The following is a 17753-nucleotide window of genomic DNA, read 5'->3' as shown; positions in this document are numbered from 1 at the left end:
TGTTTTCCTTGCGACTCTCTTGCTCTCACTCTCATATTCTGAACAAATCCCCTTTGACACTTCTGTCACATACCGACAATAAGGGATTATTTCCCAGCAGACGGTTAACTGACCCACACTCCTTCGGGGTGCAGGAGGAAACCAGAGCACCCAGTGGAAACACATGTAGTCATGGAGTGAATGTGAAAAAAAAACTCCATATTTTCAGCATTGATAGAGCTTGGAGTCAGCAGTTCGAACGGTTGTGACATGGTGCCGCTCCTAGCTGCTTGAGATTTCTCAATGGTTTGAAGGATTTAAGATTCCTTTTGTCACATACCTGAGATGGGGATGTCGTGGAGGGTTTTGGGGCATGGTGCATGGGTAAGTGGAGTTAAAAAGTATGCACTTGCTTTAAACCCTGAGGTATCTGACAGGCCCCCTTCAATGTGTCAACTTTGTTTTCAGCATGTCCACCAGGGTCCTATAAGTCGTCCGTTCAAGAAACTGAATGCTCCTGGTGTCCTGAGCATAGCTACACTGAAGAAGCAGGATCAGTCCAGTGTTACTGTAAGGCAGACTACTACAAGCTGACCTCGGACCCGGCAGCAGCCCCTTGCACCAGTAAGTCTGCCTGCTTTTGTTATCTCTTGCATGCGTTGATGTATTGAGAAATAAACCTTGAGTACAAGAGATTCTGCAGATGCTGGCAATCTTCAGCAGCATGCACAAAATGGTGGAAGAGCTCAGCAATTCAGGCAGCAGCTGTGGAAAGGAATAAAGAGTCAAATGTTTTTCATCTGGACTCACGATTCATGATGAAGGGTCTCAGTCCAAAACAACGACTGTTATCCCCCTCCATCGATGCTGCCTGGCCTGCTGAGCCCTCCAGCACTTTGTATGTGTTGCTATAGAAACAGATCTGATTACTTTTCCAGTCATGATGATTAAAGTCAGAGTCAAATAGCATGGACACAGCAGCGTCTGCACACCGAGTTGGTTCTGACCATCAAGCATTTATTTTTGCACTCATCGAGCATTACCGTAATCCTATTTCATTCTCCTCACATGCACATCATCTTCCATCAGATTTTATCATTCATCTGTACATTAGGCACAATTTACATTGGTCAATTGACCTACCAACCTGCGTAAGTTTGGTTTGGCAGAGTGGGGGAGCTGGAACATCTGGAGTCAAAGCAAGAACTTGCAAACTCCACACGGATGGTAACAGAGATCAGGTTAGAACCCATGTCTCTGGAACTGTGAGACAGCAACTCCACAAATTAACCCTCCATGTTCTTGGCTATTTTCCCACCCTGTCTCCTCTAGCAATGCTATTTTCTTTCCTCTGCCGGCATCAGCTCCCAGGATGAGGCTTTCCTTTTCAGGATGTCAGAGGTGTTCCTCTTCAAAGAATGGGGTTTTCTTTCCTGCTCCATTGATGTGGTCCTCACCCTCATCTCTTTTACTTCCTAGACATCCACACTCTCCCCATTTTCCCACCACCTTAGCAGGGTTAGAATCCCTCTTGTTCTCACGTACCACCTCATGAGCGTCTCCATTCAACGCATCATTCTCCACAAATTCCACTGTCTTCATCGGGATCCTACCACCAAGCACATTTTTTACCTCCTCCCCACACTTACTGCTTTCCGCAGGGATCACTTCCTCCGTGATTCCCTTGTCCATTCATCCCTCCCCACTAATCTCCCTTCTGGCACATATCCCTGCAAGTGATGAAAAAGTTACACCTGCCTATTCATCTCCTCCCTTACCTCCACTCAGGGCCCCAAACTGTCCTTCCAGGTGAGGCAACACTTCACCTACGAAACTGATGGGGTCATCTATTGTATCTGTTGCTCCTGATGTGGCCTCCTCTACATTGCATGCCATCTTGGACAATGTCTCCCATCCACTACATAATGTACTGGTTGGGCACAGGAGTACATTCAGCCAGAGACTCATTCCACTGAGATGCAGCACAGAGCGTCATAGGAAGTCATTCCTGCCTGTGGCCATCAAACTTTATAACTCCTCCCTTGGAGGGTCAGAAACCCTGAGCTGGTCCTGGACTTATTTCCTGGCATAATTAACATATTACTATTTAACTATTTATGGTTTTATTACTATTTATTAATTATGGTGCAACTGTAACAAAAACCAATTTCCCCCGGGATCAATAAAGTGTGACTATGACTATGACTATTGGTGACAGCCAGTGTAAATTGGGTGACTACTTTGTTGAGCACCCCTGCTCCATCCAGCAAAAGCAGAATTTCCCGGTGGCTAACCATTTTAATTCTTATCCTCATTCCTGTATGACATGTCAGCCCGTGACCTTCTCTTTTGCCGCAGTGAGGCCACCCTCAGAGTGGAGGAGCAACATATCATATTCCGTCTAGGTAGCCTCCAACCTGATGGCATGAACATTGATTTCCCCTTCCAATAAGTATTTCCCTTCCACTTCCCTCTTCTTCTATTCCCCTCTCTGGCCTTTTACCTCTTCACTTCACCTTCCTATCAGGTTTCCCAATAGCCCCCCTTTCTTCCCTTTCTCCCATGGTTCACTCTCCTCTCCTATCCGATCACTTAGGATTCTCCAACCCTTGACCTTTCCCACCCACCTGGCTTCACCTGTCATCTTCCAGCTAGTTCTCCTTCCCCTACCCCCAGCTTTTTATTCTGATGTCTTCCCCCTTCCTATCCAATCCTGAAGAACACTCTCAGCCTGAAACATCAACTGTTTTTTCATTTCCAGGAGATGCTGCCTGACCTGTTGAGTTCCGCCAACACTTTGTGCGTGTGTTAATCAAAATCTATCAGTATTTCAGTCAGGGTATAAACGTTTGGGTTGAGCTTAGTTTGTTGTCAGATGGAGTCTGTGCTTTCTCCTCCTGCTGTTTGGCAGGGAGAGGTGTGTTTTAAGATGACTCTAAAATGAATACTTTGTGTATCATTTAATATAATGCCAATAGGTTGTCTTCTTGAGAAAGCTGCTATGGTAAAGCACGAAAGTAGAAGTTAAAAACACCAGAAAGAAGGAGGGAGGACAGAGAAATGAATAAAATTCTTTACAATTTTTATTACAAACACTTACCTTCTGTTGCGGAGATGAATTGGCCTGTTTTGCAAAACTTTCCTTGTAGTTCATTGAAATTACAGACATTCAGAACCAGCGTGGATAACTTCACTCACCGCAACTCTGAACTGATTCCACAACCTACTGACTCAACTTTCAAAGACCCCACAATTCATGTTCTCAGAATTACGTATTTATTTTTATTCTCGGATTTTAACCACTGCACGTTTATATTAGTTGTCAAAAAACAGCTCAAAATAAGGCGAAATGATAGGGACCATTAAATAGGGAAGTTGGAGCATATTTGTCTTCTTTTGCACATTGGTTGTTTGTCAGTCTTTATTAATAAATTCTACTGCATTTATATTTGTGTAAGTGCCTGTAAAAATGAATCTTAAGGTAGTATACAATGACATGCATACTCTGATAATAAATTTACTTAGAACTCTGAACTTCATTCAAGTTTGTGTTACGTGCCCACCCTCCTTTTGCTTCATACTGACGACCCAGGGTGTTAAGGCCAAACCTGCTCTGTTTGCCTCTCCCCACTAACACAACCTTCTGCATCGAAGTAGCGCAGGTCCACATTCTTCGGTGCTTTCTCACTCACCATTCTATTAGCTTTATGTTAATAGGCAGCAAGGGTTGTCCACAGCTAACACCTTGAAGGGTTCCTGAGCCAACTGCAAACTGAAAGAGAATACACTGCAGGAGATGTACGAAAATGGTTGGTAAAAGTCCTTTAACAGTTCAGGTGCCTCAATGGGCCCTGCACCTCTTTGCCAATGCAGAAAGACTGAGAGTCCACCTCCTCTGTTCCATTTCTTAGTCCCAATCCACCCTTACCAAAACCTTTCCATGGTCCAAGATGTCTTTTAGGTTATTCCAGATGTATGAGAACTTCTCTTCACCAGCTTTCCTATTTAAATTGTCTCTATCGCCTCACCTTATCTTGAGCTGCTTTTTGACAACAAATATAAATGTGCAATTGCGAAAGTCTGAGAATGGTTACACAGGAAAATCCTGCATTTTGCATTTTGGTATGTTTTTGTATCAGAAGTTGCCTTGCAAGCAAAGACTGATGTATGTTCTGGCAATTACAGTATTTAGGTTACAATAATTTCCGCAGGCAAAGATAAACCGATAATTATCTTATTGAGTTTTCCAATTCTCGGACTTCTGGCTCCGAACATTGGGAATTTGAAAAAGAGCAGCTTGTCTGTGCCCTTTGTTTTACTGAACCTGAGTCTGTGAAACTTCAGCATTCGATCTTTCTACTATTCGATAGCTTGAATAATTACCTGCATGAATTATTCAAGTCCTCTCAGTCACCTAGAAAGAACCCTTCCAGTAACGACAATCACAACATGCTTCACAGAAATCAAACCGCAAAGACTATTACAAGCTAAGTCAACCTGTTAAATGCCTTACTTCATTCTCGACGTGCTCTTTTGAAAATAGTTGGGAAGGGGGCCCTTTAGTGCCCCTTCACCTCCTTACCAATGTAAAAAGACCGAGACCTGTGCTACTTAGATGAAGAAGGTTGTGTTATGGGAGAAAAGCAAAGAAAACCTTCTTTACTACAATGGTTACCTAATGAGGATGTGCATAACTGTATACAGCAATGGAGCCAGATGAGTTTTATTTATTTACTTGTAATATGTCCATCAAAACATACAGCGAAATGTGTCTTCGGCATCAAATCAAATCAGCCAGGATTGTGCTGGGAACAGCCTGCAATCGCATGCTCAAAGCTCACTAACTCGAACTGCGTGTTTTTGGAAAGGAAGCTGAAGCACCCAGAAGACGCACATGCAGTCAGGAAGAGAAGACTTAAACTCCTTACAGACAGCAGAGCGAATCGAATCCTGATCCTACAGCTAACGCTGTAAAGTAATATGCTAACCATTACGTTACTGTGCCCACAATGGGCTGGCTGATGAATGCAGCATTGTACAATGTATTCTTCAACTGTTTGAGGGATATGCATATTGACAGTTCATGCTACACTTGACCTTGAATATTGTGCCCGACATAGCTCAGTGGGATACAGTGATGGAACTTTTACAGAAATCATTTGACCTCTACAATATTGATTTAAGATTAAATGACAAAATTGCTGAGAAGAATTAAATATTTATTGCATGCATAAATATTTCACTTCCTTACACTTTATGACCATGAACAAATATTAATCTCTTTATACTACAGCTGATTTGATTTAATTTTATCAGCTGGATGTTAAATAAAATATTAACAAACGTGGCTGCCAGAAACCCATCATCTGTAGTGTCTACAAACCTTAGCAATAGAGCAATAAGATTATTCTAACTGCTCAAACCCTCCAACCTCTCCCCAACGTAATATAAATGCTGAAATACATTATCTGATATATGTTGAATCCAGTCAGTCTTTAGGACTGGATATTCTTGTACTGACCTGAGGTGACAGGTTGTACAAAGAATTGATATGTTTGACTGGAGAGTGTGAATGCTGAGTTAAACCCTGAGAGAAGTAATGTACTATATGAATAGAAATAAGACATTGGTGAGTGTGCACACAGGTGCTTGAGTGAGAATGGATAATGTGCACACTAAATCTATGTGTGAAGAAAGTGAGTGTGAACCCATGGCAGAATCTCTTTGCCATTTAGGGCAGCAATGAAGCTCCTCCTTCACTCGCAGTGTCCAGGGCTTCCTTCATTGGGTCAGTAACTCGGTTTTCACTGTCAGTCCTGCAAGTCCCGGGTGGAGACTCGGGAATACCGTTGCACTCAGATCCGGAAGGATTCTTCATTGCTGTTTCCATAACAGTTTTTCTGTAACCTGTCAGAGTTGTTAGCCCAGAGCTGAACCCCCAAACCTGGAGGGCCAGTGGACCACTCTTACTCTGGCCTGTACCCTTTGACCTGTTGGGCATGAGTGAACCTACCAAGAGACAGAGGCACAAAGCCCTGCCACCAGACAACATAACTCTCGGAGTCATTGAGGCACGCAAGCTTCCAAACCCAACGGCGAGGTTGTGGGAATGGAGAGTGGACATATTGTACCAGTGAGCAAGACTGGCGTGGGAAAAGTACATGAGAGAATGTAGAGTATGTACACTGAAACAACATGTGACAGGGGAGATTGCAGTACTGTGCAAAAGTCTTCAGCACACATATATAGCGAGGGTGTCTAACACTTCTGCATAGTACTGTATGCACTCTGAGTCTACGTGTGGGTCTAGAGGGTCTGCACAATAAATATGCATAACAATGAAGCTTCACTCCCAGATGAGCTCAACCCTTTTTGGAAGGGGAACTTTGAAAGGGAAAACAAAAATACACCTTGTGCGAATCCCTGCAACATCTGGTGATGCTGTAATCTCTGTCTTGGCGGCCCACAGCAGCATGCTTTTCAAGAAGGTGAACTCTCACAAGGCATCAGGCCCTGACCAGGGCACTGAAAACCTGTGCCAATCAACTGGCACTTTTTGTTCAAGGATATCTTCAGTCTCTTACTGCTGCAGTTGGAGATTCCCGCTTGCTTCAAAAGGGCGACAAACATGCCAGTGCCCAAGAAAAGCAGCGTGAGCTGTCTCAATGACTGTTGCCCACTTGCACTCACATCTACTCTGATGAAGTGCTTTCAGAGGTTGGTCTTGGCCAGAATCAGCTTTTGACTAAGCAAAGACTTGGACCTGCTGTACTTTGCCTATCACCACAATGGGTCTACCGCAGATGTAATCTCACTGGCTCTCCACTCAGCCTTTGATCACCTGGACAACAACAGCTGCAGTTTATTGATTACAGCTCAGCGGTCAATGCAATCGTACCCTCAGTTCTAATCAACAAGCTCCAAAACCTGGGCCTCTGTACCACCCTTTGCAACAAGGTCCTTGACTTTCTCACTGGGAGACCACAGTCTATGTTTCAGGAACAGCTTCTGCCCTCTGCCAGGTTTCTGAATGGACAATGAACCCACGAACACTACCTCACTTTTTTTTTGTTCTCTATTCGCACTATTTACTTAATTTAATTTTTATGTTTGTTTCTTATTGTAAGTAATATTTTTAAATTATGTATTGCAATGTACTGCTGCCACAAAGCAACAAATTTCACGGCATGCCAATGATATTGAATCTGACTCTGAGTGTTCACACACTGAGTGAGTGAGTGTTTATACTGAATGAATGCTTGAAGGCTTAGAGTACATGTTGAATATTGTGAGACTGGGGAATGTGCACAGTAATTGTGTGTGTGTGTGTGTACTAGATCCAGTGTACAACTGCAGAGTGAGCACACTGCATTAATTTTTGAACGTGGAAATTCTCACCCTGAGTCGAGCATCATGAGTGTGTAAGACAATGGAATTGTCTGATTGGAGATGCGAGTGCTGAGGGTGTGCACACTGAATCCATGTGCAGAGGTGGAGGAATTGGTGTGTGACACTGAACGGGCACTGAATGGAACTGTGAGGCACTGTATCCATTGGTGAGACTGGCAGGTATGAGCACAGAATCCTTATGTGAGGATGGAAAAGTGTGTACATATTTTACAGCCTCTTTAGAAATGAGTGATCATACTTCTGGGATCACTGGACCTTCAGTGACAGCTGATAAGGTCTGCAGTGAACACCATCATGTCACCCACTAGCCGCGCTCCCCCCCCCAAAGTTTTTCGAATGGAAGTGTAAGATGCCTGTCAGTCACACCACAACTGATCAGTGTCATATGCTTTCAGAGTCTATTTCCTGTTTAATGAAAGCTGCATTTGTTCTGAAGGGAGGACTGTTATCTAAATTATGTAAAAGAATATTAAAAGACAATAGGTAAAATGTTGACCCCAGACATTTGTGGCTACTCTCTTACCAGAGAGCACACGTCTGTGTTTGTGTATTTGCAGATATGCACGTGTAGGTGTCCCCAACATCCAGCTGCATACCTTCACTTTGCCTGCCTAGTACTCCCAGAATATTGTTATCCAATATGCCCTCGGTTTTCCCTGTGTCCGCATTATTTCCAAGACCCAAAGAACTCCACACTTCAATCCTCCATGTAAGCAGCTATCCATACGTCTACTTTCCTGAACCAGACGGTGTGATGAAACCCAGCTTCCGTAAGGGGCAGTTTAGCAACATCCTGTAGGTCTAGTTGCTTCCCCTCCACAGGATCAGGTATGAGTACTGTGCAGTCTTTGCTAGCTAACATTCGTGTAAGTGTAAAAAATTCTATCCTGTAATCAATATAAGATCATAACAAACATTGATCAAACTTTTTCTTCCAATGAATGAATTCAGCTTTAAAGCAGTACTCGAGTAAATGGAATTAAATTGTGATTAAACAAAGGAGCTCAAGACTATAGAAAGTTTTGCATATGAAAGGTAAGGCAAAGCTTTTTCCCTTGGAGAAAGGCTGAGTAACCAGAGGGCATTTGAAGGGAACTGGAGTGGTGGTGTGGACGATACTTTTCACCCAGAAATGGAGTGCATGGAGTGAGATTCAAGGAAACCAGTAGAGGTGCTGTGGAAGTTGTTTTTCTTAATTGTGTAGTGGCAGAATACAACTGTACAGTTAATTGCCTGCGTAATGTTTCCAACATCATATTTCATTTGCTACTTTCTTGCTCATTCTCCTAATCTGTCTAAATCCTTCTACAATCTACCTGTTTCCTCAACATTACATGCCCCTCCACCAATCTTTGTGTCATCTACAAACTTGGCAACAAGGCCATCTATTTCATCATCTAAGTCATTTATATACAGTATAAAAAGAAGTGGTCCCAACACCGACCCCTGCGGAACACCACTAGTCACTGGCAGCCAACCAGACAAGGATCCTTTTATTCCTACTCGCTGCCTTCTTCCGATCAGCCAATGCTCTATCCATCTTACTAACTTTGCTGTAATACGATGGGCTCTTAACTTAGTAGACAGCCTCATGTACGTGGCCTATCAGTGGTGTCAACAGAGCTCTACCAAGAGGTATTTCTCGCAAGTCGGCAGCAGTTACTTAAAAAGGGAGCTTCGAGGGTGTTTGTCCATTGTCAACCACGTCAACTCTATCAGCCACGTCAACAGAGCTCTACGAACTAAATAAAAGTTCAGAAGGGATAAGTGGAGCAGCCATTGTCGGGGCAACCATTGTTGAGAGTAGGCCAGTGGTGAGAGTAGAAGCGACAGGCTTTGGTTCAATGGAGGTTTCAGCTAGGAAGTGGTGTTGGCTCTGTATAAAGCATCTGTTAAGGTTTCCTTTTTATTTTGTTTTCCTCCCTTACTGTTCCATTTAAATGACGGTGGTGTGCTCTTCGTGCTGGATGTTGGTGAACTGGGAGACCCAGAGTCTCCTGGGGAACTACATCTGCATGGTGCATCCGGCTGCAGCTCCTTGAAGACCGTGTCAGGGATCTGGAGCAGCAACTGGATAATCTTTGGCTTGTATGGGAGAGTGAGGACATAATTGATCAAATTTACAGGGAGGTAGTCACTCTGAAGTTGCAGTAGACGAGTAGCTGGGTGACTATCAGGAGAAATGGAAACAGGCAGTTAGAGCAGAGCACCCCTGTGGCCATTCCCCTCAAAAACAAATATACTGCTTTGGATAGTTTTGTGAGGGATGACCTCCCGGGAGAATGCCATGGCAACCAGGTTACAGGCACTAAGCATGGGTCCGTGGTGCAGAAGGGAAAGAGAGAGAAGAAGGGATTGGTAGTGATAGGGGACTTGATAGTGAGAGGAACAGACAGGAGGCTCTGTGGACGTGAACGGGACACCCAGATGGTATGTTGCTTCCCAGGTGCCAGGGTCAGGCACATCTCAGATTGCATTCACAACATTTTGGAGGGCGGGGGGGAGAAGCGAGATATCTTGGTACATATTGGTATTAATGACATAGGACGGAAAAGCAATGAGGTCCCGAAAAGAGAATTTAGAGAGCTAGGTAGTACGCTGAGAAGCAGGACCTCCCAGGTAGTAATTTCTGTGCCACGCACTAGTGAGGGTAGGAACTTCATGTTGGTAACTTTCCTGTAATACCATGGACTCTTAACTTGGTAAGCAGTCTCATGTGTGGCACCTTATCAAAGGCCTTCTGAAAGCCCAAATATACAACATCCACTGCATTCCCTTTATCTATCCTACTTGTAATCTCCTCAAAGGATTCCAACAGGTTTGTCAGGCAAGATTTTCCCTTACGGAAACCATGCTGACTTAGTTCTATCTTGTCCTGCATCACCAAGCACTTAATCACCTCGTCCTCAACAATTGATTCTAACATCTTCCCAACCATTGAGGTCAAGCTAATTGATCTATAAATTTCCTTTCTGCTGCCTTCCTCCATTCTTAAAGAGTAGAGTGACATTTGCAATTTTCCAGTCCTCTGGCACCATGCCTGAGTTCAATGATTTTTGAAAGATCATTTCTAATGCCACCACAATCTCTAACATTACCTCTTTCAGAGCCCTAGGGCGCAGTTCATCTAGTTCGGATGACTTATGTACTTTTAGGTCTTCCAGCTTTTACTCCCTTGTAATGGTAACTGTGCCCACTTCTCTTCCTTCACAGACTGCAACAGCAGGCACACTGCTAATGTCTTCCACAGTGAAGACTGATGCAAAATACTCATTTAGTTCACCTGCCATCTTCTTGTCCCTCATTATTATTTCTCCTGAATCATTTTCTAGCGGTCCTATATCCACTCTCATCTCTCTTTTATTTTATACATACTTGAACATTTTTCACATGGTGTCTGGACGTATTCACTTATTACCAATTAAGTATGAACATTTAACATGATTTTGAGCCAAACATCCTTATTTTCTTTTCATTTTCCTAACTAGTCAAGTATCTCAGGCACAGCCCTCCCCCACGGGTCCCTTTCTACATGTTAGGCACCTAAGTCGTGGGCTCGTGCAATTGTTACTGCTTCAGTTGCAATGAGGATTGGGAGAGTAGAGTCATCAGTTCTGGTTCAACAATTTCTTGAAGGTCTCACACCTGACCTTTGCCTTCATTTGCTCCACCTAGCGCTTCCAACACTGCTCTTTTGAGATGTCCCTCTTGGAACTGTGTGCTCCCCGCAACACACACCACTGTGCAAAGACTTCCCAAGCCAATACACAGGCAGATGCTGATTTTCAGTTTTAATACTGGAAACTAAATTCACATTAACTCAGTTCTAAAAAACTTTCATGTAACTAAATGGACAATTACAAAAGCTTTCATGCAACTAATTGGATAGAAGCATTCAAAGATTATTTTTAAGAAATGAAGTGTTTACCATCCCCATGGATGTGATGGTGTTTGAGAGATCCCCTACTTTCTAGGGCCCCGAGGGCTACCCCTGAAGGTTACTCACTGAGAGGTCTCAATTTGGAGGACTCAGCCTGAATTTAAAATTGCTAATCATTCCAAACTGCACCTCCACTCCATTTCTCCTGAGCCTTGCTTTGGGCATATGGATTTTTCTCTTTCCCAGATCTGGGAATCCAGCATAACCCATAATTATGTTTCTCTTCCAGTCCAAAAAATTGTAAATAGGAGAGCCATTTACCTGCACTGACCTAATTTGGAAGACACGTTCTTCCTTCACATTACCACAGCACGTCAAGTCACAAAGGACTGTTCTGGAGGAACTCAACAGGTCCGACAGCATTTATGGAGAGGAATGAACAGTCGGCATTTTGGGCCTAGAGCTTTCTTCAGGACCTCAGCCTGAAACTTCAGCTGTTTATTCCTCTCCATAGATAGTGCCTGACCTGTAGAGTTCCTTCGGCATTCTGTGTGTGTTACTCTGAATTTCCAACATCTGCAGAATCTATGTTTGTTTGAGTAAACAGCTGTTTTCTGCATTGAGCGTGCAAGCTGTTTCATGGGTTATGTGATCGATTTCCTTTCAATGGAAGCAGTAGGATCAGCAGCAAAGTCTCACCACCTTGGCCTTTCACCTTGTACTACAACCTATAAAGGGTTACGCAGTTAACATAAGAACATAAGAAATAGGAGCAGGAGTAGGCCATCCGGCCCAACGAGCCTGCCCCGCCATTCAATAAGATCATGCCTGATCTGTCCGTAAACTCAGCTCCATCTACCTGCCTTTTCCTCATTATGTTCCCTCACTATGTAAAAACTTATCTAACTGTATCTTGAATATATTTAGTGAGGAAGCCTCAACTGCTTCCCTGGGCAGAGAATTCCACAGATTCACCACTCTCTAGGAAAAACAGTTTCTCCCCATCTCTGTCCTAAATCTTCTCCCCTGAATCTTGAGGCAATGTCCCCTAGTTCTAGTCTCACCTACCAATGGAAACAACTTTCCTACTTCTATCTTATCTATCCCTTTCAAAATTTTGTATATTTCTATAAGATCCCCTCTCATTCTTCTGAACTCCAGAGAGTACAGTCCCAGGCGACTCAATCTCTCCTCACAGGTTAACCCCTTCATCCCTGGAATCAACCTGGTGAACCTCCTCTGCACTGCCTCCAAAGCCAGTATATCCTTTCTCAAGTATAGAGACCAGAACTGCACACAGTACTCCAGGTACAGCCTCATCAGTACCCTGTATAGTTGCAGCATCACCTCCCTTACTATACAAGTTAATATAAGTGAAGTGGGTTGTGTATCAAGTCGGTACTTTGTAAAGAGTGCCATGGAGATTTTGAAAGGAAAGAAAGAGGACCAGTCTGTGTACTAACACAGTTGCTCTGTCTCATTTCTCTCGCAGAGCCTCCTTCCGCTCCCCGAGCCCTGGGTTACAGCACGAGACAGTCAGCAGTGCGCCTGGACTGGAACCCCCCTGAGGACAGTGGGGGTCGGACGGACATCACCTACAACGTTCTGTGCAGTGTGTGTGCACTGGCACCGCAGACCTGTGAGCCGTGTGACAGCCGAGTTGGGTATGTACCCCAGCAGCTGGGGTTGGCTGACACTACCGTCACTGTGGTTAACCTGATGCCCTACGTCAACTACACCTTCAGAATAGAAGCGGTGAATGGAGTGTCCAGCCTGAGCCTGTCTCCACGGCGATATGTGGAGATCACACTCATCCTTAGCCAAGGAGGTAAGTGCTGGCATTTTCTCCTGAGCATACACCATTTGGTATTCTTTAAATACACAAGCATAATGCTCCTTAAAGGACTGTTGTTTCCAGACAACATTAAGACCAGGGTTCCAATCAGCTCACTGATTGTACTATGTCTCTTTTGCACCAGTTACACATCCAGAATTTATCATATTCTTCACAGAAATGCTGTGGATGAACATCTGAAGGATTTCTTGAGGTTAGGAATTATGTATGCTTAACCATGACAAGTGGTTCCTTGAAGTTAACTACAAGCTGTTACCCTGAGGTATTTAGATAAGACGTGTGATGACTTGAAGACTGGATTCTTCTGGTTAAGACATTGTGTTTCAGATATGTTACGTGTGGCCAGTAATTGACAACAACATGCTCGTCAGTCTTTTGTGGAATTGCAGTGATTCTGGGAGACTTTGTACTGATCGCCCTTGGGTATGTCAGCATCAAATGACGAGACACATCATTGATTCTCACCTTATGTTCTGGGAAACCACCATCCGGCTCTCTCTGTCCACTGCTGGGAGGCTGTTGGTGTCTCAGTTTTCCTCCATTCTACCGATGGACCCTGATGTCCATAGGCAGCCAGTAGCCTGCTGCAGAGCAGAAGCTGTAAAATTAGTGTAAAATGTTGCCACGGCAATGCAGCTCATTGGTTAGAGCCCATGTCCAGTATCCAGTTTAGGGTTTTCTTCAGGAGGGATGTGGAGGCATTGAATGCTTACGAAGGAGAGCAGTTAAAACACCAGTGGTACGTGGCTCCTACAAATGGGCCTCTGTTATCATCTGTCAGATTTAGAAACCATAGTGTTGCTCCATTCTCTGACCTGAAACTCTTCTTTGACGGAGACAGTTACATAGTTTATGAGCTTCAGTGTTAAAAAGCACGCACTCTTCAGGATTATCTTTCCTCTTTAATCGTGGTGCCTGTTTCTTCAGCAAAACAGTTCAATGGATCAATGATTCAATTTGATATTGGAGAATATGTACAATATACAACCTGAATTTCTTACTCTTCACAGACATCTATGAAGCAGAGAAAACCCCCCAAAAATGAATGACAGAAGCATTAGAAACCCAAACACCCCTCCCCCCACTCACAAACAGAAGCAAAAGCATCAACCCTTCCCCCCCCACCATTTGCTCCAACAAAAGCACAGGCCCGCACCCACCACCCCACTATGCACCATGCAAGCAATAGCAAAGCCCCCAAAGAGACCATGATCTAGAATGCGTCAAAAAACTACTGCCTTTCCCAACACTTTGACATATCATACAGGCTCTCTCACACTTGCAAAGGAGAGAGATATCGCATCAGCCACGAGCAAGAGCGGGAAACCAGCAGCTCGCTATTTTGATGACCACCGTGTCCCTTGTCCGAGTCCCGACAGTCTCTCGCTCACCAGCAAAAGAGAGAGAGAAGGAGGGAGGGATCGCTTGAGCGCAGGGGACTTCTTTTAGCAGCAAGCGCACACCACTTGCGGTCTCAACATTTCTTCCAGTCTCCCGTGATGCTTCAGTTGGTGACATTGGCAAGGAACTGGGTTGTCCTCGGGGCCTGCACCCCAAAGGCGCACGTTTTCCAGGCTGCACTTGGAGATATTGAAATGCCAGGCCACACGGCGAGTCTGAAAAAGAACCCACCGTCTGTGGAGGACCATAGTTTGAGCTGCAGCTGTAGATTATGGACTCCGAAAGGACCCCAGCCACCTTGAAATGAAAAGAGAGACCTTAGAAAAGAAGAAAAAATACAAGTAAAAATCTGCAGATGCTGGAAATCTGAGCAACACACCCAAAATGCTGGAGGGACTCACCAGGCCAAGCATCATCGAGGAAAAGAGTCCAGTTGACGTTTCGGGTCCTGCGAAGGGTTTTGGCCCGAAATGTTGACTGTACTCTTTTCCTAGATGCTGCCCGGCCAGAAAAGAAGAAGAAGCTGTTTCATGGACAAACTGGAAGAAGTCACCTGGGTTTGCCTTCAGGGAATTCAGATTCTGCAGAGTTGGATTCCATCTTAGTGACTGTAAACAGACCAGGCCCTGACCCAGAGAAACAAAACCTGACTTGGAAAGCCCACTCTAAGCCACTTTGCGGATTCAAAGCAAGCTTTCAAAATCAATGCAGCCTTTATAACAGTAATAAAGTTCTTATCTATAAAAACACTTTGAATGAACTAGTGTATTTTTATATTTAATTTACTCCAAATGTATTACTCTTATTGTAAAAGTATGTTGAAAAAGAGAACGGGAAATTACAATTAATTGGAGAGAGATTAGTACCATGAGGAAAATATGTGAAATGTAATACCCAAAAATGTGACAGGAAATTTAAAAATGAGTTAGGTTAGTCGAAGCATTTGATGCACATCATCATAAGAATGATAGGAAATATTGATAGATTTGTTAAATAATAAAGCATGCAAGTTCCTAATTTCTGTTCCTGAGGTAGTTGAGGACAAAATGTATGCTGATAGAGGGAGGAAGAGACCTGATGATGTACAGTATAAATGCTGATATGGGCCTGTAGAATCAAATGCCCTGTTTTGGTGTTGTAAGAACGTTGTATAAAGATAATGCTAAGCCAGCTTGACGATTGTGTTCCGTTTATGTTGGTATTCTTCAGAAAGAGGGTGGAGCCGTGAAGTGTGTACAGAGGTGGTATGAGGGACTCAGTTGAATGGCTTTTCCAGCACAGTTGTGGTTTATCTTTTAGAAAGTAGTATATCCATGACCATCAATGGATGGGTGGAGACTAATCGGCACCAAGAAGTGGATTCAAGTGGACACAAATCACTGCACTACAGTTCAGTTGGCAGCTGTCCAGTTTGCCATTTTGCTAATGAAACTGAAGAGCCAACTTGCTACTGACATGCTTATTCTAAGTTTTCCAAATTTTGTGGAATTTCAGAGTCAGTTCCAAGGGGAGATGGAATGAAGTAATGAAATATATAAAATAGCACACTGCTGTACAGATATTCTTACAGTACAGTAAAAAGAATTTAAGATCATTGAGCACTTGGTTATGACTGTATTGAAAGTTCAAGTTCAAATTTAATTGTCATTCAACCATGCATGAATACAGCGATACTCCGGGGCCAAGGTGCAAGACCCAGCACCAATGGTCACACACAGCACAAGGCACATACAGCACAGAGAAGATATCAGTAATATTCAGGCACACAAACAAAGATATAGTCCAAGGGCCTGAGCCTAGATCCTTTTTCAATGTTGTAGGAGTCTGCATTTGAACACAATACAGCTTGTCTTCTGCTGATCTAACACTTGGTGGCAGCACTGACTCCAGTTTGGATGCATAAGACCATAAGACAAAGGAGCAGAAGCAGGCCATTCAGCCCATCGAGTCTGCTCCGCCATTTTATCATGAGCTGATCCATTCTCCTATTTAGTCCCACTCCCCCCGCCTTCTCACCATAACCTTTGATGCCCTGGCTACTCAGATACCTATCAATCTCTGCCTTAAATACACCCAATGACTTGGCCTCCACTGCTGCCCGTGGCAACAAATTCCATAGATTCACCACCCTCTGACTAAAAAAATTTCTTCACATTTCTGTTCTGAATGGGTGCCCTTCAATCCTTAAGTCATGCCCTCTCGTACTAGACTCCCCCATCATGGGAAACAACTTTGCCACATCCACTCTGTCCATGCCTTTTAACATTCGAAATGTTTCTATGAGGTCTCCCCTCATTCTTCTAAACTCCAAGGAATACAGTCCAAGAGCGGACAAACATTCCTCATATGTTAACCCTCTCATTCCCGGAATCATTCTAGTGAATCTTCTCTGTACCCTCTCCAACGTCAGCACATCCTTTCTTAAATAAGGAGACCAAAACTGCCCACAGTACTCCAAGTGAGGTCCCACCAGTGCCTTATAGAGCCTCAACATCACATCCCTGCTCCTATACTCTATTCCCCTAGAAATGAATGCCAACATTGCATTCGCCTTCTTCACTACTGACTCAACCTGGAGGTTAACTTTAAGGGTATCCTGTGCGAGGACTCCCAAACCCCGTTGCAACTCAGAACTTTGAATTCTTTCCCCATTTAAATAACAGTCTGCCCGTTTATTTTTTCTGCCAAAGTGCATAACCATAAGCGACAGTGGCCGTGCCTCCGGCACAGAGTCTGGCCCTGTAGCTCAGAAGGGTAGGGCAAGGAAGAGGAGGGCAGTTGTGATAGGGGACTCGATAGTAAGGCGGTCAGATAGGCGATTCTGTGGACGCAGTCCAGAGACCCGGATGGTAGTTTGCCTCCCTGGTGCCAGGGTCCGGGATATTTCTGATCGTGTCCAAGATATCCTGAAGTGGGAGGGTGAGGAGCCAGAGGTCGTGGTACATATAGGTACCAATGACATAGGTAGGAAAAGGGGTGAGGTCCTGAAAGGAGAATATAGGGAGCTAGGAAGGGAGTTGAGAAAAAGGACCGCAAAGGTAGTAATCTCGGGATTACTGCCTGTGCCACGCGACAGTGAGGGTAGGAATGCGATGAGGTGGAGGATAAATGCATGGCTGAGGGATTGGAGCAGAGGGCAGGGATTCAAGTTTTTGGATCATTGGGACCTCTTTTGGCGCAGGCGTGACCTGTACAAAAAGGACGGGTTACACTTGAATCCTAGGGGGA

General features: G+C 44.1%; 1 protein-coding gene across 1 annotated transcript in view; it reads left to right on the top strand.

Moving 5' to 3' along the window:
- The window catches only part of LOC140190419 (ephrin type-A receptor 7-like), an 827081-nt gene that overhangs the window by 431713 nt on the left and 377615 nt on the right, over positions 1–17753 (top strand). The window contains exons 4-5 of the mRNA XM_072246980.1: positions 448–603; positions 12762–13097. Coding sequence (XP_072103081.1) covers positions 448–603; positions 12762–13097 — 492 coding nt within the window. The remainder of the gene's footprint in view (positions 1–447; positions 604–12761; positions 13098–17753) is intronic.

The sequence above is a fragment of the Mobula birostris genome, chromosome 30, assembly GCF_030028105.1.
Source record: "Mobula birostris isolate sMobBir1 chromosome 30, sMobBir1.hap1, whole genome shotgun sequence".
In the NCBI taxonomy this organism is placed as follows: Eukaryota; Metazoa; Chordata; class Chondrichthyes; order Myliobatiformes; family Myliobatidae; genus Mobula; species Mobula birostris.
Note: the sequence above shows the minus strand (reverse complement) of the source record. Positions and strands in the feature narration are given on the sequence as shown.